This window comes from Panthera leo, chromosome D2 (genome assembly GCF_018350215.1).
Source record: "Panthera leo isolate Ple1 chromosome D2, P.leo_Ple1_pat1.1, whole genome shotgun sequence".
Classification (NCBI taxonomy): Eukaryota; Metazoa; Chordata; class Mammalia; order Carnivora; family Felidae; genus Panthera; species Panthera leo.
The window spans coordinates 29,946,408-29,966,857 of NC_056689.1; the positions used below are offsets into that span (position 1 = coordinate 29,946,408).

The 20,450-nt window shown below is 52.4% G+C and overlaps 1 protein-coding gene across 2 annotated transcripts in view; it reads left to right on the plus strand.

The window, feature by feature from the left end:
- Window positions 1-20,427, plus strand: part of HK1 (hexokinase 1) — an 88,230-nt gene extending 67,803 nt beyond the window's left edge. For both annotated transcript variants that reach the window (XM_042907415.1, XM_042907416.1), the window contains 10 exons: window positions 391-624; window positions 2,751-3,055; window positions 4,455-4,603; window positions 4,922-5,041; window positions 6,410-6,505; window positions 8,154-8,253; window positions 11,270-11,453; window positions 13,809-13,964; window positions 18,087-18,320; window positions 19,532-20,427. In XM_042907415.1, coding sequence (XP_042763349.1) covers window positions 391-624; window positions 2,751-3,055; window positions 4,455-4,603; window positions 4,922-5,041; window positions 6,410-6,505; window positions 8,154-8,253; window positions 11,270-11,453; window positions 13,809-13,964; window positions 18,087-18,320; window positions 19,532-19,676 — 1,723 coding nt within the window. In that variant the 3' untranslated portion in view covers window positions 19,677-20,427. The remainder of the gene's footprint in view (window positions 1-390; window positions 625-2,750; window positions 3,056-4,454; window positions 4,604-4,921; window positions 5,042-6,409; window positions 6,506-8,153; window positions 8,254-11,269; window positions 11,454-13,808; window positions 13,965-18,086; window positions 18,321-19,531) is intronic.
- Window positions 20,428-20,450: the final 23 nt, after the last annotated feature.

The following is a 20,450-nucleotide window of genomic DNA, read 5'->3' on the forward strand; positions in this document are numbered from 1 at the left end:
TCCATACCATACAACTTTTTTTTTCTTTAAATTTTTTTTAATGCTTATTTTTGAGAGAGAGAGAGAGAGAGAGAGCGGGCACACGCACCAGGTGGGGGTGGGTACAGAGAGAGAGGGAGACACAGAATCTGCAGAGAGAGAGAGTGGGCACGAGTGGGGGAGGGGCAGAGAGAGAGGAAGACACATAATCCAAAGCAGGCTCCTGGCTCTGTGCTGACAGAGCGGGGCCCAGACTCACGAGCTGTGAGATTGTGACCTGAGCCAACGTCAGACGCTTAACTGACTGAGCCCCCCAGGCGGCCCTCACCTTTCCAGCACTTTCGAACCTCAATGCTTTGCACTGCCTGATGTGGTCCTTAACCCACGGTTAATTGGCTTCTGACCTCACAGGAATAAGGAAGGCCTCCACAATGCCAAAGAAATCCTGACCCGCCTGGGAGTGGAGCCATCTGATGACGACTGTATTTCAGTCCAGCACGTGTGTACCATTGTCTCATTTCGCTCTGCCAACCTGGTGGCTGCAACGCTGGGCGCCATCTTGAACCGCCTTCGAGATAACAAGGGCACACCCAGGCTGCGGACCACGGTTGGTGTCGACGGGTCTCTTTACAAGACGCACCCACAGTGAGTCTGCCCTTTGCTGTCATTGGTGCTCAGTGCCCATCTGGGCTAAGGACCTCCTCCAAAGGTCAGACTTTTGCACCCAGTGAAGGTTTTTGGCATACAAGAGTGTATCTAGTTCTGGGCAGAAAGGTCAGAATTGCCCCCTTGAGAAGTATCTGGCCCTCAGCCCGTTCTCCTGGTGTTGCTTCTGGACTGTCAAGTCTCATTTCATAAGTCTTTTTGGGGATTTCCGTAGCTGCCAGGAGCGCTGGGTGGAACATGTCTGTATCTTAAATCCTCTTGCTTACTCGTATTTCGTCAACAACCTTCACCCTCACTGTAGCTCGGGTCAAGGGTGCAGTGCCCACATTCTTGTTTTAGAGGCTCCTGTGAAAGGCCCCCCCCCCCCCACCCCTCAGACATGCCTTTTTTACACCGGCAGCTTGTTGACATTTTGCATCTGAGAGAGGAGAGCCGGAGGGAGCTAGAAGTTGTAAATGGCCCCTGTTGACGATGAGGGGCAGTCACCATGCTGCCTCCTGGTGTAGTGAGCGCCTTAGCTGCAGAAGCCTTTTGTGGTACCAAGAACACGGCTTGCACATTTTTTAAAGGCTAAAGGTGAAATTCTGCGTCTATAATTATAGACTAGCTTTTAACAACAGCTCCCTTTGACGTGAGTTTCGCGCAGGACCTCAGGTACTTTGCCACCATATATACGAAGTGTACATAGAGTGGCCTTGTGACGCCCTCACTCCAGTTCTAGTGGGCGTTGAATAATAAACGTTGACTTAAATGGAAATCATTGTCACGAGGGGGCAGGGTTTGAGCCAGTCAGATGCTATTGTCCGTTAGGTTCGTAATTTTATTCCTTCGTATTTTTAAAGTATTTGTAAAATTTTCGATAATGGAGCTAGCTATCATTTTTTGGGGTGGGCGGGTGGTTTCTCGGCAAATGTATGGACAAGAAAGCTTAGGGATTTGTAACATCACATTAAAAAAAAATTTGTTTTTAATCGTGGGAAAATACACAATCTAGAATTTACTGTCTTAACCGCTTTTGAGCGTACAGTTCAGAAGTGTTAAGTACATTCCCACTATTGGACGACCAGCCCCACCAGCCACCCCCAGAACTCGTCACTGACAGGGTCACCTTTTAATTTTTTTTTTTTTTTTAACGTTTATTTATTTTTGAGACAGAGAGAGACAGAGCATGAACGGGGGAGAGTCAGAGAGAACGAGGGAGACACAGAATCCGAAACAGGCTCCAGGCTCTGAGCGGTCAGCACAGAGCCCGATGCGAGGCTCGAACTCACGACCGTGAGATCATGACCTGAGCTGAAGTCAGACGCTTAACCGACTGAGCCACCCAGGCGCCCCCAGGGTCACCTTTTAAACGATAATGTTGATTAAATGCGTTTTGTTTTAGGAGTATCGTCTATTTGGTACACAGAAATGTTAGATAGTTCACAAAATGACAAAGAGAGTAGAAGTTACGTTTAGTCCCGCCCTCTGGCATTGATCACTGCTAATATTTGGGGTTCTGGTTTCCCTGTTTCCCTTGGCAGGCAGCCTTCCATCCTGACGACCGACCATAAATTTTGCGGAGGCTCTGTGTCTCACTGAGTCCTGTCCTAAAGTCCTCCTCTAGCCAATAGAGAATGTCTAGACCCTTGGGGGCAGAGGGAAAGGGCAGGTGAAAATAAAAAAAAAAACAAGAGTGATTATGAGTGATTGTGGAGCCCGTCCCCAGCGCCAGTAACCAGTCTGAGCTGTTGACGAAGTCAGTCAGTGCCTACCCCACCACTGTCTGGAGATAGTGTCAGTCCTCCTGGACTCCAGGGTGAAGTCACAGGCCCAAGGTCACCTGAGGTGGAAGTTGGAGAGCTCACCCTTGTCTCCTGATGCATCTGATTCCCAAACACCGGGCTGATAATGAGAGTCCTCGTTTCTGCGTGTGACTATTTCATTTTTCCTTCTTACTCCTCTGCATTTGCCAGAGCTTTTCTACAGTGCATGTGTATGACTTGGGGATGAGCAATTCAGTTCTAGAAAACGGAATTAAGGTGTGGGAAAGGAAGGGGAAGCAGAGGTCCCTGACAGATGGCGCAGTCTAACTGTTGTGGCACGCCCCCCCCCCGCCCCCCCAGGTATTCACGACGTTTCCACAAGACTCTGAGGCGCTTGGTGCCCGACTCCGATGTGCGCTTCCTCCTCTCGGAGAGCGGCAGCGGCAAGGGGGCCGCCATGGTCACCGCGGTGGCCTACCGCCTGGCCGAGCAGCACCGGCAGATCGAGGAGACCCTGGCCCACTTCCGCCTCACCAAGGATATGCTGCTGGAGGTGAAGAAGAGAATGCGGGCCGAGATGGACATGGGCCTGAGGAAACAGACGCACGAAAAGGCCGTAGTCAAGATGCTGCCCTCCTTCGTCCGGAGCACTCCAGACGGGACCGGTGAGGGCCTCTTCTGGGGACGAGCATACCCCTCCTGCTTCTCCTACCAGCGACCGAGTGGGGCGGAGGGAGGTTGGCCTCTCCAGTGGTTGTGTTTATTTTGGCAAGAGCTGGAAAACTCACTCAGAACCTCTGTTTTCCATTTTTACCACCGACTTGCCCCGTGTGTGACTCAGGGCAGTTGACTCTCCCTGGATCTGGCCTCCCAGGCAGGCACCATCTCGAAAACCACAGTCCGGCTCACAATTAGAAAGTGTTCTTTAAAGAACAAAACCGGGCCTCTCCCACAGCACCGAGATTGCTGTGGGTTCTCTCGCACACAGGTTAAGCCGCGGAAGGAAAGGTACCCGGTGCACCCTTCCTAAGTCCTGACACGGTGTGCTGGGGGCAGACCGAGGCCTGGGGCTTTGCACACCCAGGCAGGTTGGAGAACAGAATCTAACCCTTGACGCGACCTTGCCGGTCCTGAGTTGGGGCTGAGTCCTGTGGAGACTCTGAGGGGCTTCTCGGGTGCGTCCTGGAAATAATGAGTATCTGTGATAGGAATTAGGTCCTACGTATAAGTTCCTTGTTATGGCATTATAGTATTGCTTTATAAACCACCCTCAAACCTAGAGGCTTAAAATACCAACCACCGATTGTTGCTCCTCTGGGCCAGGCTCAGCTAGATTCTGCTGGACTCATTCATGAGTCTGTAGTCGCTGGTGGGTCAGCTCAGAGGCCTCCCTCCCGCGTCCGACTGTTGGCAGTCAGCTGGAGCGCAGCCGTACCTGGCCACGTGTCTCATCCTCCGGCAGGCCACCGGGCTTGTTCGAGTGGTAGCAGCAGGGGCTGTGAAGGAGAGGACCGACTTCAAAGCCTCTTGGAGGCTGAGGCTGGGACTGGCTCAGTTTCGCCTCTGCCACACTCTGTCGGCCAAAGCCAGTCATAAGGCTGGGCCAGAGCCCAGGGGAGCAGAAATAGACTCCCATCTTTTGATGGGAAGGGCTGCAAAGTCACTTTGCAGAGGAAAAGCCCAGGGAAGAGAATGACTGTGCACATTTTTGCAAACCCTCTACACACCGATGTAAATTGCTAGTTTTTGTACGAGCTTTCCTCAAATCGCGTCATCGTTGCCAAGCTTTTCAGTAACCCTGGAGAAATCTGTTTGTTTATTGTGACAGGTGGTTCATCCATGGGTCTCTCGTCCTTCTAGCGCGGCTCCAAGGTTGTGGTGGGCAGTGAGTTAGTGCCCGCCCCTCCCTGAGCCTGAGCGATGTGCCAGAGGGAGGATTTACAGCTTCTCCCCCGTGTTTAATATAGCCCTCCCCCCGCCCCGAAAGTCTCGAGTCTTTGGGTTACTGGCTGCGAAGAGGCACTTAGCTGTTTTTGATGTTCTTTATGTTCTTGGCCTTAATAGAGCATGGTGACTTCTTGGCCCTTGATCTTGGAGGAACGAATTTCCGTGTCTTACTGGTGAAAATCCGCAGTGGGAAAAAGAGAACGGTGGAAATGCACAACAAGATCTACGCCATTCCCATTGAAATCATGCAGGGCACTGGGGAAGAGGTGAGACAGTTTTGCTTTTCTACCACAGTGGCACCCGCATGCCACCCGGCCAGTGGCATTGGCGGTCCCCAGAACCTGCCACATGGCTCGTGCAGCTCTACAGTTGTAGCCTGGTAGCCTGGAAGCATCAGGCACTTTCGGCAACGCTGGGCTTATGCTGTTCAGGGGACTGCGAAGTTCCCAGAGGGGTACTTGCTCTGCATGTGTCGGGAGGGTGTGTGTGTGCGTGCGTGTGTATGTGTGCAAACGTGCACTTGTACGTGTGCACTGAAAGCGTGAAACCAGAGAGCTCGGGTAATCCCTTCTTTTCTTCTAAAGCTGTTTGACCACATCGTCTCCTGCATCTCCGACTTCCTGGACTACATGGGGATCAAAGGCCCCAGAATGCCTCTCGGCTTCACGTTCTCATTCCCCTGCAAGCAGACGAGCTTGGATGCGGTAAGTCTCTTCCCTGTAGGAGCAGGGAGGCGCTGACCACCCTGTAGCCAGTGTGGGCTGGCTCTTGAGGCTTTCTCCAGGCTCACTGTCCCCTCGATGTTGGGAACGGCTCACATGTCACAGCGGGTTGGCCCAGGCTTTACGTCACGCCCTCTAGTTCATCCTGAGACTCTACTCATCTTTTATCATGTGGAGCGAGCCCCTGCTCTTGTGAAAGCCTCCTGGTCCTCCAGGCAAAAGTGCCTCGCCCTCCTCAGTGTTCCCTCTTCCTTTGAATGTTGCCTCGATGATAGTACTTTTCTCATAATTATTACGGATTGCGTTTTTCTTTTCTGCTGTGTCGGGTGCTCCTTGAGCAAGGACCCCCATGCCCTGGCACAGAGTTCTATCGGAGGAAATACTTAAATGTTTGTTCAATAAACGGGATGAAACAGGGTCTGGGGTCAGGGCTTGAGCACCTGCTGAGTACTTACTAAACGCTGGGTACAGAACAGAAGGTGACAGTTCCCATCCTCAGGGGGCCAACAGTCTAATGGAACCCCAGCCTTCCACCTGCCTCTCAGCACTGGGCTGGGTGGGGAGGGGGGTACCTGTTGCAGAGGGAACTGAGTGTGCAGTCACAGAGGCAGGACCCAGCCAGTCATGCTGGAGGAGCCACGGGGGCCTCCTAGAGTCACAGGTGCGGGTATGGCCAGGGAGGAGGCCCTAGAGGGAGCATCAGATCACACAGAGCCTTAGGCCAGGGTTTACGGCCTACGATTGGCGATTGGCAACACGAAGGAAGCCAGGGAGGGCCACCTGCCTCTGGAAGCCAGTTAATCAAGTCCCTGTGCTGACTTGGGGCTTTTTCCTCTTGAGCTCGTTTAGATCTCAGCAGTTAGATCCATATAAACTTGTGCTTTGCAGCTTTTAAAGGTCTGATGTTTTTTTAAGGAATTTTCACTTCCACCGTCACCCGTATTCATCGTACTGAGCACACACCCAGCAGAAGTATAGCTTCATTCAAACCTGAAGTTTACTTTAGGCAGTAACAGGGTCACTGAAAATTTGCATTTCTCCATTTATGTTGTCGGCAAACTGTTCTTTAAGGGAACTAGTTGGTTATACCAGAGGCTGCACCGTTATCCTTCTATGCCTCAGTTTCTCCATCTGTGAAATGAGGATTATAAACCAGACCGCTGTGGGGATGGTTAGGAGAGGGAGGGCCTGTGGAGGACTGCCTGTGTTTTACTGCTTTGTGCCTCAGATGTCCTAGCATAGTGTCACTATACTCAGGAGATACTTAGTCGGGAGGGAGGGAGTGAAATTTTATATCCTACACAGACGGGCTAATTACACAGGATTCTCCTGGTGCCTCTCCTGTTTCAGGGAATCTTGATCACCTGGACGAAGGGTTTTAAGGCAACCGACTGCGTGGGGCACGATGTAGCAACCTTACTACGGGATGCGATCAAAAGGAGAGAGGTAACTATTAAAAGGATGTTTAAAAAAAAATCTTCACTGTTTTTTGGGGGTTATAAAAATTGTACTTGCTTGTCGTAAAGAATTCAAACAATGCAGAAACGTGTGACCTGGGTTAGAAATTCCCCACACTGTCAGCAGTAAAGCGGAGGTGAACGGTTTTGTGCTGTTGAAGGGTAGTCCAAGAAAGGTGAAATCACGATCCTCCTACAGCTTGGAAAAGAGAAAAGCAGCTGGGCCCAGCCTGGTGCGGTCAGCCTTGGTGCCCTCCTGTTGGACACGAGGTTTCACTCCACGACTGTGACGGAATTACACAAGAATAAGACGAGTCTATACCCATGTCAGAACTCCGCACACACCCAGAATCGCTTTGCTTCCCGACAGCATCCAATCCAGAGCCAGCCCCATTCTGAACCCTCCCTAAAGCCCCCAACCTGGGCTTGAGTCCTGTCCGCCGTGAATGTTTTCTAGCTCGTTCTGAGATGCTCCACGAGATGTGCCGCCCGTGTTGCAAGCAGTTGATGTACCCAGCTTTGTTTGCCTGTAGGCGTCTGCTCTTTGGCTGGAGGACATTGGCAAAACAAAATGAAGAATTCTAGAGATGAACTCATTAATGAAGGGATTAGTCAAATAACTAACTTTAAATTTTTTTTTAATGTTTATTTTTTGAGAGAGAGAGAAAGAGAGCACGAGTGGGGGAGGGGCAGAGAGAGAGGGAGACGCAGAATCCGAAAAGCGGGCTCCAGGCTCTGAGACATCAAGCACAGAGCCAGACGCTCGAAGTCACAAACCGCGAGATCATGACCTGAGCTAAAGTCGGACGCTTAACCGACTGAGCCACACGGGCGCCCCCTGGCTTGCTTACTTTAGTTCAAAAGAGCAGACAAATGACCAGGTGGTGGGGAAGGCTGGCGTGAATGGCTTTTTGAAAGAGGGATTGGTCACAGCTGGCAGAATATGCTAGACAGCCTATATCCTTTTGGAGAGAAACCTGATGGCCTACTTGGGCCCATTTCACAGCCCCGAATGTTGGCATTCTTCCAGTTTACTTTCTGTGCGTATGTCACCACACACACATTTTGTAATGGGAATCCTGCTGTATATACAACCTGTGTATTTCCTCTGATAGGAAACAGGCATCTTTTCCTGTCACTACCTAGAGACCAACCCCATTCTTTTCCTTGGCCGCACAGGATGCCGGTGTTTGCTAGAACCCGTGTTTCATGTCGCCCCTTTCGATTCTGTATTTAGATGGTTTCTCTTTTGGGCCCGTGTAAGTCATGCGGTACCTTTGGGTACCAGCATGGCTCTATCTGAAGGACAGATTCTGAGAAATGGATTTGGTGTTTCTGTTTTGCCTTCTGAAAGACTGTCACACTCTACACTCCTAGGACAGAGAGAGCTATTTGGCCACCGTCGCTTGGCTTTTCTCCACACGGCAGTTCCCTCCAGGCTGCCTCGCCAGTACTCAGCATCATCTGTGAAATGGGGAGAATACTTTCTTTAGATCTCAGATTTCAGATACAGCACTAATAGTTGGTGTTTAGTCAACATTTAATTAGCTTTTTAAAGGCTGGTAAGGAAACTATTCTGGAGGATGCATCAGGCAGCGCTGTCCCTCCCCTAAAGCTGTGTCCTTTTCTTTCCGAAGGAATTTGACCTGGACGTGGTGGCTGTGGTCAATGACACGGTGGGCACCATGATGACCTGTGCTTATGAAGAGCCTACCTGCGAGGTTGGACTCATCGTAGGTGGGTGTCCCAGAAAGTCTGTCTCTGGGGCAGGGACGGCTGGGTTTTCCTGTTCTGTGGGACCTTGAGCCAGCAGCTCAGTCCCTGCGTGGGACACTATCTGTCACTGTTGTCTCCGTGCCACCTTCAGAGTTTCGACCAATGTCACAGAGCTCTCCAGGGGACTTTCTGCTCCCCAACACTCACCCCAAGGCTATGACCAGACTCAGCTCAGAAATGGAGCTCTCCGGGAATGAGGCTCTGAATGGCTCACATGGCTTGGGTGGACAGGGTGGGAACACCGGGGCTGGCCTGGCCATCAGGGCAATGCCGGGCGTGTACAGAGGGCCAGCAGGTGGGTGCTGTGGGGTCGAGGCCCGCCATTGGGAAGGCAGCAGAGCCCTCCTTCTCCCCGGACTGTGGGAAAGGGCCAGAGAGGAGCCTCGGGCACCATTTTGCTTTTGGCAGCCACTGTTTGTGAGCAATGCCAGCCACTTCAGTGGGCGGCAGAGAGGGTGCTGTTCCCTTATAGTCCAAACACGTCAGGGGCCCGGGCTTGAGAGCACATCGTTCCTGAAGCATGTTGATTTGCGCTGCGAGAGAGAAGACCAGTTGTCCACTTGAGCCTGCTCCTGGCATCAGGATGCTGGAAGGCCCTGCTTCTTGGCCAACTGATGCGGGCCCCACCCCAACAAGGAGGGGTGGCAGGCAGCCCCGTGGTGCAGACTGGGTGCCAAGTGTCTGGGAGATTGGGATAAGGCCCCCACAGGCTGCCTTCCTGGTGCCCGAAGACCTTTTCGTTTGTGAAGCCATTTTCGGCTCCAGAGGAAATTCAGAAAACCAGGGAGGAGCTGCAGGTGGAAGGTTGTGGGGGCCCGGCTCCGGAACTCTGTTGCTTCTTCCTTTCTTTCGCAGACCTCTCTCTGCCCACGCAGCCCTGCTCTTCTGCTTACGAATGGGCTTAGGTGTGCCTTGTAAATCCAGAGTGACACAGCACATTCCCACTGTCCGGCCGGGCCTGGCCTTCCTGCCCCGTTCAGGGCCGCCGATTAGCCGTTTCCGGCACCAGAGCGAGCTGGTGGAGGTTCTCCACGGCTCCAGCTGCATTCATTCACACCTGCTTTTTTCTCTCGTCATCCATCGATGTCTTCCGACACCCGCTGGCGAGAAGTATGATTTATGTGTTTTGGCTTTCTGTGCACCCCTTGCCATTTCTGGGGCTTCTCTTCTCTGTTTCCTACTTTGCAGTGAAGGGGCACAGAGAAAACAAAACCTAAGAATAATCCAGTTACCCAGGGAGAAGCATCTGCGAATTCTACTCGTTTCTTTAAAGGGGAATGAAAACAATCAAAGCCCTTTTGATCTAGCCAGTGGGAATGGCCTTGCGTCCCCCAAGGGTGTCGAAGGGTCCGTCTGCATCCCACCTAGGATGGGTTGGTGGCACTCTGGTGGCACTTGTGACGGAAAGCGTGGACCTCGGGCCAGCAGCAGCAGCAGCAGCAGCAGCAGCAGCAGCAGCGTCGCCTGTGGGCGGGGCTTGTTAGAAATGCAGTCTCAGGCCCCACCTTCTGAATCAGAATCTGCATCTTAACAGGCTCCCCAGGTGATCAGAGGTGCATATGAAAGTGTCTGTGGGAAGTATTCCTTGGTTAGTTGGTTGGTTTTAAAATTTCTAGTGCGGGCGGGGTGTACCTGAGTGGCTCAGTGACTTTGGCTCAGGTCATGATGTCAGGGTTCATGAGTTCGAGCCCTGCGTCGTGCTGTATGCTGACAGCTCAGAGCCTGGAACCTGCTTCGGATTCTGTGTTTCCCTCTCTCTGCCCTTCCCCCGCTCGCACTCTGCCTCTCTCTCTCTCTTTGAAAAATAAATAAAAACATTAAAAAATAAAGTAAATAAAATTAAAATTTCTAGTCCGTTCACTGAGACAAGGCCAATGACCACAGGCTTGGATGTCATGGCACTTGAAATTGCTGTGAAAATTTTAAGGAATTTTTAAAAAATGCTTAATTTTGAATGAGAGAGAGAGAGCGTGAACAGGGGTGGGGCGAGAGAGAGGGACACAGAATCTGGAGCAGGTTCCAGGCACTGAGCTGTTAGCACAGAGCCCGATGTGGGGCTCGAACCCACAAACTGCGAGATCATGACCTGAGCTAAAGTCGGACGCTTAACTGACTGAGCCACCCGGGCGCCCCTGCTGTGAAAATTTTAGAAGTCTTCCTCTCTGTTTCTACACTTAATTCCTCATGGGCGAGACCCGCAAACCCTTTGTGGTGTCACCCCGGTCTTTGCGGGGCCACAGCCTCAGTATCCCTGTTGTGGGGAGTTCAGGGATGGAGACCAGAGGCTCAGAGCCTCTGGAAACTGTTTGTCAGTCAGATCGTGTGCATGCAGAGTGTGTGCATCTGAAGAAGCGTTCCTTTTCTCAGAAGAACCCTCTGATTTTCAAAGAGGGCCGTGACACTGAAATGGTGTCACCTTTAGAAAGGTGCCACTGACATGCTGAGGACGCTGGCCTTCCCTGAACCAACCGTGGGCTTCATTCTGGTACGCATGGGAGGGTGGACTGGGCAGGCATAGCCCGTGACCATGGTTGATCCGTAAAGATAAGCAGACTTCCATGGGTGATAGTAGACAACCTCCGGTGTAATATTTTACGTACATGCATGTGTGTACACAGTTGTGTGTGTGGAGAGGAGAGAGAAGGCAATGTCCCTCCAACCTGAATATTGCCTAAACTTTTGCCGTTGAAGACACAGGGCCCTGTTGGAACACCGTCTTCCATTAAGGTATATATGGCCCTGCCTGGGCAGGTAAACACACGAGGCTCTTGATGTTGACGTCTAATCGGATGCTCTCTGACTCTCCTTTTGTATTTTGAGGTTTTCCTGAAAAACCTGAGGAAAGCGAAGCTGTGGCTTTATTCGTCTCAAAAATGTATCCCATACCTAGGGAGCCCCAGGCCCCGGAGCCTCCCCGCCTCCCCGCCTCCCCGGGCACGGTGGCACAGCCATTCATCCCCCTCCTTGTGTGTTGCAGGGACCGGCAGCAACGCCTGCTACATGGAAGAAATGAAGAATGTCGAGATGCTGGAGGGGGACGAGGGGCGAATGTGCATCAACATGGAGTGGGGTGCCTTTGGGGACAACGGGTGTCTCGATGACATCAGAACTCTCTATGACAGACTGGTGGATGAATATTCTCTAAACGCTGGAAAACAAAGGTAATGGTGCTTGGTAGAGGAAGAAGGGACGGTGAGGGCATGAGGCTGCATTCGGTCTGTTAACAGTGGAAGAAGTTTCTAGTAGGAGAGGAGTCTGGGACAGAGGCGTGGAGACTAGTCCCTCAGATTCCCTCCTGACCTTTGCTTTTGGTTCAAGGAGAGCAGAGAACCAGGAGGATGGGCCGCCGCCTTGATACGAGTGGGCCCAGGTTGACGTCCTGGTGTCGTGCCACCTCTGCCCGAGTATGCTCAGAGGACGAGGTGGCAGCGGCCACACCGCTTCCCTCAGCGATCATGTTCATCCTGGAACATTCTGGCCTTCCCGTTGCTCTGTGTTTCTTCCCCAGCAGACTAATAGAAACCTCTTGGTCAGCAGGGTTTTGTTTTATTTAGTGGAAGTAAAACACACTTGACCTGCAGTTGTCAAAGGTCAAGGTAAATTAGGATGTGGCCAGTGGGGGTGAGGGGCTTCGGCTCTGTTCATCCTCCCCCAGCCTCCTGCACTGCCTCGTGGCTGTTTGGAGCTTGGGTCCCAGAGACTGTCCCTGAGATGGCAGTGTCTGTCCTTCCTGCGTAGACACAGATGACTCCTTGTCTCAGGCTCCCAGGACTCAGGCCATCCTCTGCCGTCACCAGGATTGACTTGGTCCGAGCCGTGTCCCCAGGAGCAGACAGAAGGAATGGGGGGGGCGGGGAGGGAGGGGGCAGCACCTCCCAAATAAGAGCTGTTCTCCAGCTACCCTCAAGATTCTTGCTTTTTCCAAATACCACCTGTGCTGTTATTTACTTAATGTTTTTCTTTCAGTCAGCTTATATTTTTAATGTAAGTTTAACCAGAGAAAGAAGGGAACACGAGCGTTATCATAGATGATAATCATAAAGTGAATCTAGGGAAGGTCAGCATCATTCGAGTCTAGCTCCCGTTTCCTACCAAAGAGTCTAAACGAAGACCCCCCCTTTGGTAGCTGGGAAGTAGCAGGTGATGGAAGGGGTTAAAGCCTCGTCAGCCTGTACTGAGATGGCATTCTGGATGGTGTGAGAAGGGCTGGATGGAAATTGATCATAATAGTGCAATCATGTTTTTTCTGCGAACCACCTGAAATCTTTTGGAGGCCCCAGTGGACTCTTCCCAGTCTGGGGACACTGGGACTGGGCATGTGCCATGGAAGCATTTAAATCCCTTGTCATTTCGGGGCACCTGGGTGGCTCAGTTGGTGAAGCGTCTGACTCTTGATTTCAACTCAGGTCATGATCTCACGGTTCATGAGTTTGAGCCCCGCTTTGGGCACTACGTGTCAGCACGGAGCCTGCTTGGGATTCTCTCTCCCCCTCTCTCTGCCCACCCCAAAGTCAATAAATAAACATTAAATCCCTTGTCATTTCTGAGGCTCTTGAGCATGGCGAGAGCTGGAGTTAAAAGCCCCGGGAACAGGTTGCCCTCAGGAGTACGGTAGCTGTTTGAGCCCTCCAGCCCGTGTGTGGCTTCATCCCTGTGCTGGGGGCTTGACTGGTACTCTGGGCTTTTTCAAAACCTTCCAAAAATCTAGTAGGAATTTTCCCTTCATTGTCTTCTTGTCCCTTTAAGACTCAGACCAGTTGGTTGCTTATTCTGCAGATATTTATTGAGCACTCGACTGAGAGCGTAGCACTGGGCTGTGCTAGGCCCTGGGCCTCAAGGTTGAGCAGGACACATGCGCCAGCCTCTCCAGGCTTTCACTGCAGACCATGAGTGCAGTGTGCCCGTGTACCTTGTGAAGAAGGGAGGGTGTACGGAAGTGGAAGCCTGAGAGAGGCAGATAGAACCCGGTGGGGGGAGGAGGACAGGCCTCGGGGAGGAGAGTTTTGAGCCGACAGCTGGAGCGGGTTCTGCCAGGCAAAGGTAGGAGGGCAGGCGAGGAGGGAGACCGTCCAGCAGCTAGATGCGAACGCTGGTGGTTTCGTTTCTTTAAAAAAAAAATTTGCTTTTATGTTTATTTTTTTTTGAGACAGAAACAGCATGAGTGGGGGAGGGGCAGAGAGAGAGACAGAGAGACACAGAATCCGAAGCAGGCTCCAGGCCCTGAGCTGTCAGCACAGAGCCCAACGTGGGGCTCGAACCCACCAACTATGAAATCATCACCGGAGCCGAAGTCAGACGCTCAACTGACTGAGCCACCCAGGCGCCCCTGGTGGTTTCGTTTCTGATCCTGGGGAGGGTTGAGGATCTCTCAGCGCTTCCTGGCCTCTCTCTGCCTCTGCTGAGGAGCACAGGGCCTGGTGCACAGGCTGGTGATGCCCCCGAAGGGCAGGAAAATGCCCGGGGCTACTGGGAGACCAAAGGCTTCACAGGGACATCCGCTTCGGCTCCTGTTTCAGGTTTGAGAAGATGATCAGCGGTATGTACCTGGGTGAGATCGTCCGCAACATCTTGATCGACTTCACCAAGAAGGGGTTCCTCTTCCGAGGGCAGATCTCTGAGCCGCTGAAGACTCGCGGCATTTTTCAGACCAAATATCTCTCCCAGATTGAGAGGTGAGTGATGAGGGGCTTCCCCGCAGGCCTGCTAGAGGTCTGTGTGGCATGGAGGTACCTCAGGGGACATTTTGTCACTTGTGAGGGGGTCCCCCCCTCGCCCCGCTCCGGAGTAGTAGCCCCTGAGCAGCTACATATTGAAATCATAAAGTTTTATTATCCATGATTTTCCTTTTAATTCATTCTTTATGTGGGAGGGAGCTTTATATATATGTCTGAGGTCATGTGTCTGAGGTTGTACAGACTCCATTTCAGGACAGTAAAGGTGCATTCTAGAGCCCGTGCTGAAGGGCACGGGGTCCAGTAGAGCCAGGAACCAGGGCTCTAGTCCCACCACATTCATCTGAAAGGCAGCCTGGGATCGCACAGTTTGGTCCCCCAGTAGGCACGGCCCCCACCAAGTTGCTCTGCCTTCCTCCCGTTTTCTCGTGTGCAGTGATCGCTCTGTCCCTGCCTTTGCCCTCTCCCGTGGTGAGCCGTGAGACAGGGTGCGGGGTGCTCTGCAAGGGTGGTTATGCCAGAGCCACCTTATTTGTAGAATGGCCACAAAAGCGACATTAACGTTGGCTGCGCTGGAGCCTGCTCCTTGCTTTCCCCCGTGCCTGCATCTGTAACCGGCACGTCAAACTCACTGGCCACCAGAACCAAAGCGGTGAAGCGCTAGCAGCAGACAGAAGGCCCCGGAACCTGGATGCCGGCGGGTTGCAGCGCACCGATTGGCGGCATTTCACAGCAGTGGGGGAGGGAGAGGCAGCAGCCGGTGCCGTGTGCTCATTACAGATGGGGAAACCGTTCTCACCTCTCTCTCATTCCGAGCGCAGCCAAGAGCTAAGTGGGGAAGATAAGAGTCTAGAAGAACCAGAACAATATCTCTGTGAATACTTTTGTTAACATTTTTTACTGTATTTTATTTTTTAAAAGATACTTATTTATTTTGAGAGAGAGAGAGCACGAGAGCATGGGGGAGGGGCAGAGAGACAGGGAAAGAGAGAGAATCCCAAGCAGGCTCTGTGCTGTCAGCGCCGAGCCCGATGGGCTGCATCTCCCCACCGTGAGATCACAACCTGAGCCGAAATCAAGAGCCAGATGCTCAACCGACTGAGCCACCCAGGCGCCCCTTGTTACTATTTTTTAATTGTAAAATATACATAACATGCAATTAACCATTGCAACCATTTCGAAGAGCACAGTGCAGTGGCATTAAGTTCCTTTACAGTGTTGTGCAACCACCCCTGTCCATCCCCAGAACCTTCTCATCACCCTGAACTGAAACTCCCTACCCATGAAACAGTAACTCCCCATTCGTCCCGCCCCCAGCCCCCGGCACTCACCCTTCTACTTTGTGTCTCTGAATCTGACTGCTCTAGGTCCCTCATGAAAGTGGAATCCTACAGTGTTTGTCTTCTTGGGACTGGCTTATTTTACTTAGCATAACGTCCTCAAGGTTCATTCATGTGGTAGCCCGTGTCAGAATTTCTTTCCTTTTTTAAGGATAAAAATACTCTATTGTACATTTAGACCACATTTTGTTTATCCGTTCATCTGCCCGCGGACGCTTGGACTTTTGGCTGTTGTGAGCAACATTTCATGTAATAATTTTATTTTTAACTCTTGAGGAACCACCATACTGTTTTCCAGTTTCCAGTTGCTGTGCCATTTTACATTCCCACCCACGGTACACACAAGGGTTCCACTTTCTCCACGTCCTTGTCAACACTTGTTATTTTTTTCCGTTTTTTAAATTATAGCCATCCTAATGGGTAGGAAGTGGTGGGGAAGGTCTTTTGAAGAATAGTATCAACATGAATGATACTAGAATTTAAAAAAGAATAATAGCAAAGAAAGAAATTGTAAAGAAAAAATTGCAGAATTTAGCTACATAGCTTCTGTAAGTTAAAAAAAAAAATTGGGGGCACCTGGGTGGTTCAGTCAATTAAGCATCTGACTTCAGCTCAGGTCATGATCTCACAGTTTGTGAGCCCGAGTCCCACTTCGGGCTCCTTGCTGACGGTGTGGAGCCTGTGTGGGATTCTCTCTCTCCCCCTCTCTCTCTGCTCTTTGCTCACTTGCACCCCCCCCTCTCCAAAAAAAGAGAAAAATGGCAACCAAACTTAAAAGGCAAAGAGCAAACTAAGGAACCCATTTGCACCATGAATGACAAGATGCAGAGTGGGGGCATGGTGGGGGGAGCTTCGGCAGAACCGGTCTTGAGACCCGCTGTGTTGCACTGGCTATATGTGCTTTGAGTGAGTTACTCAGTTTCACCCAGCCTCAGTTGCCTCATCTTTAAATTTTTTTAATGTTTATTTTTGATAGGGAGAGAGAGAGAGAGAGAGAGAGAGAGAGACAAAGCATGAGTGGGGGAGGAGCAGAGAGAGAGGGAGACACAGAATCTGAAGCAGGCTCCAGGCTCTAGGCTGTCAGCCCAATGTGGGGCTCGAACTCACAAACCGCGAGATCATGATCTGAGCCAAAGTCGGACGCCCAGCTGACTGAGCCACCCAGGCGCCCCTCCTCATATTTAAAATAGGAATAACGCTACATGTGTCAGTGGGTTGTTAAGAGAAAACGAGGTGATGTATGTAAAGCATTTGTCGTGTGCTACGTCCTCAAAAAAGGCTGGCTGCTCTTACCACCCTTGTTGGTCACTGTCATCTCTTTCAATTTAATAATAACAAGACAAATATCCCAACTATCCTTGACCTAACAGGTAGTTCATGTGGCCAAGAAACGCATTTTTAAAAAACGGTCATTCTTTCTAAATTATTTTTTTTAATGTTTATTTATTTTTGAGACAGAGAGAGACAGAGCATGAACAGGGGAGGGTCAGAGAGAGGGAGACACGGGATCTGAAACAGGCTCCAGGCTCTGGCGGTTATCACAGAGCCCGACGCAGGGCTCGAACCCACGGACCTCGAGATCATGACCTGGGCCGAAGTCGGATGCTCAACCGACTGAGCCACCCAGGCGCCCCAAGTCATTCTTTCTAATAGAAGAGCTCAGATCAAACTACAGTATCATGCCATTACCACCTTTTTAAAAACTTATTTATTTATAGTAATCTCTACACCCACCACGGGGCTCAAATTCACAACCCAGAGATCAAGAGTCACGTGCTCTTCCGACTCAGCCAGCCAGGCGCCCCCATTACCATGTTTTTAAAAATGATCCTTTCCAGTGGGGACAAGTACAGCCAAAACTCAGCTGGAGGGAGAGAAAAAAAAGAAATTGATGCAACCTCCTGAAAGGCACTTGGCAATATGTGTCAAAATCCCTTTGACCCAAAAACGTGTCCTAAGGGAGAAATCAGAGTTGCACACAAAGATTTGTAAATGGGAAACTTTGTCTGAGTGTTACTCCACGATAGCAGAGAATTGCAAACAACGTCAAGTTTCTCTAACCTGACTAAATAAATGAGGGTGAGTCCCCAGAGTGGAAGGCCACGGCACTGTTTCCAGTCCTGTTCGCAGATAAGGATGTGGGAAGTTGCTCACATGTGTGAAGTAGGAAAAAAGTCGGCAAGAAAATCACATATAAAAGATAAGCCCATTTTGCATATTGTAAGAACAAAGATAGTGATATTTAGGAAAAGTAGATTGGGGGCACCTGGGTGGCTCGGTCGGTTAAGCGGCCGACTTCGGCTCAGGTCATGATCTCCCGGTCTGTGAGTTCGAGCCCCGCGTCGGGCTCTGTGCTGACAGCTCCGGAGCCTGGAGCCTGCTTCCCGTTCTGTGTCTCCCTCTCTCTCTGCACCCCTGCCCCCCCCCCCCCCCACGACTCGCACTCTGTGTCTGTCTCTCTCAAAAGTAAACAAACATTAAAAAAAAAAAAGTAGATCGGAAGGAAGGAAATACGTTCAAATGTTAATAGAATTGCCCCTGGTGTGGTGGATAGTTTTAATTTTCCAAGTTTTATTTTTCTCTATTTGCCAAATATTCTACAGTTTCACGTGTGACACTTTTGTTATTTAAAAATAAACAAAAGTTATTTTGGAGGAAGAAAGCCCCCACGACCCTATTCGTGGTAAGCACAGTGACTCGGGGCCGGTCCTCTGGAGTGGGCTCCCCGGCTGCTCTGGGGGGTCCCGCTTCATCCAGCCCCCCTGGCTTTTGTCCACCACAGTGACCGATTAGCACTGCTCCAGGTCCGGGCCATCCTCCAGCAGCTGGGCCTGAATAGCACCTGTGACGACAGTATCCTCGTCAAGACCGTGTGCGGGGTGGTGTCCAAACGGGCCGCGCAGCTGTGCGGTGCGGGCATGGCCGCCGTGGTGGACAAGATCCGCGAGAACAGAGGGCTGGACCATCTCAGTGTGACTGTGGGGGTGGATGGAACACTCTACAAGCTTCATCCGCAGTGAGTGGGGCTTCCTTCCGGTTGGGTGGGCAGAGGTTCCTGGGCTGGTGAGTGGTCCCGATGGTTGTGGGACACCGGGATGTGAGTGAGTCCCATCAGGAAAGTTCCTCGCCAGGACACGGCCGGCCTGAGGGCTGTGCATCCAGGGACCCGGCTTTGTCTGGGGCCAGGTAACGAGCTGCTCTGAAGTTTAACCGAGATCCTTGGAGAGGAGTGGCTTCGCTCGGTCTGTCGCCAGCGGCATGGCATATCCCTCTCCCCACTCCTCCTGGGCCCCTCCTCAGTCAGGCAGAGTGTGAGGTAAGGGTCGGGGTGGGCTCACCCCCCTCAGCCTGGGTAGCCGCCGCCCGGCCAGGAGGCCGTGTTTGGGAAGTGGGGGGAGGGTGTGAAGGACAGAGGGAGGAGGGCCCGCTGTCACGGTCCCCTGCCCGATCAGCTTCTCGAGAGGCTTGGAAGGGGTTCGTGTCGGCTCTGGGCTTTGTAGGGAAGAGAGGGGTGCGGAGCGGCCTCGTTACGGTCACGGGTCTGAGACCCCGTGGTCAAGGAGGATGTTTGGCCCCACCTGCCCTTCGATCTACCTCACTTCCCAAAGCTTGGCTCTTACGAACAGAGCGACCGTATTACTTATTGCCTAAACCGGGGTGCTTTCGCCGGCCAAGAGGGTGCCGCTAATGATCACACTGGGGCCGTCCCGGGTAAGCCGGGCCGCAGCGTCACTCTACTTAGAAGCAACTTCGCCCGAGTCAGGGCAGGCGTGAGCCGCTCACGTCGTGGCCGCGGCCTGGGACTTGCTCCATCCGCACCTGTGTCCGAAGCTGTGCTTCGGTGCTTCGCTCTGCCAAGTGTCACCTTCCTCAGGGGGTGACAGCCATCGGCGGGACTGAAAATCACGAGGCTAAGGTGCCGGACGGGCCCTGGCGGTGTTCCAGAGAGGGCAGTGGGACCCCCTCTGGGCACTCCGCTGCCCTGAGCCACTTCAGCCTGGCCCTGGCGAGACGTACGGTCGCTTATTTTTGGACTCTCGGAAGTTCCTCCCGGCTGAACACTGCGGTGGCGGGATTGGCTGCAAATCCACGGTCGTCCCGACCGTTGTCAAGGAGCCACCTCGCGTGTCCCCTTCTCGCTAGGGTCCCGTAGCGTCTCCGCGCGGGTCCAGCGTCCCTTCTCCTCTTCTCCACCTACCCTTCTCCTCTGTGTGTTGTCTCTTCCAGCTTCTCGAGAATCATGCACCAAACCGTGCAGGAGCTGTCACCAAACTGCAACGTGTCCTTCCTCCTGTCCGAAGACGGCAGTGGCAAGGGGGCTGCCCTCATCACGGCCGTGGGCGTCCGGCTCCGGGAAGAAGCGAGCAGCTAAGAGTACCGGCCCCCGGCCTGCTGTCCTTCCAGCGCTCCTCTCTTCAGGCGGCGACCCCCTGTCCCTCCCAGCGCGCTGTGCCGGGAGACCCCGGCGCCAGGGCCCGCCTCGCCGCAGCGGGGAGGGAGACCCAAGCCAACTAATGGCGCATAACGTAGGGTACAAAATAGAGCGCGTGCTGTCGATAATCTCTCCCCACTCCGGCCCCTCCTCGTCTGCCCCCGCCACTCTGCATGATCCGATTTCTACCCGGTCGTACGCTCCCCGTGTGTGAAGTTTAGTGGCGTCCGTTTCCAGTTTCTGCATTCGTCCTACAGAGTTATTTATTGGCCCAAGGTGAAAAGTCGCACCATCTGGCAGGCCTCCTGGGCCTCCGCAGCCCGTCCTTGGGGACACATCCCCTGTGTGAAACGTATTATCACCAGCAGACACTGCCGGGACTCCCTCCCCGGGGGAACCTTAGCTGCTTCCTCCCGTCCCAGCGCCCACTGCTGTCTGGCGTCCCGAGGTTGCCCTCAAGACGTGTCAGTGCCACTGAATCGTGTGTCCGTGGAACTGGTCAGAGCCATGCCGTGACAGTCTTGCATTCTGTCTGTCTTGTTGCGGGGGGGGAGGTGGGCAGTTCTGCGGGTAAATGTCTCGTCTCCTTTGGGTAAAAGGAACCAAACCGACAAACAGTGCCCCCATTGGAATTTCCCATTGCTTTTGTGAGCCATGTTGTATGACCTAGTAAACTTTGTACCAATTCAAAGACCCGAGTGATGCTTGATGGCT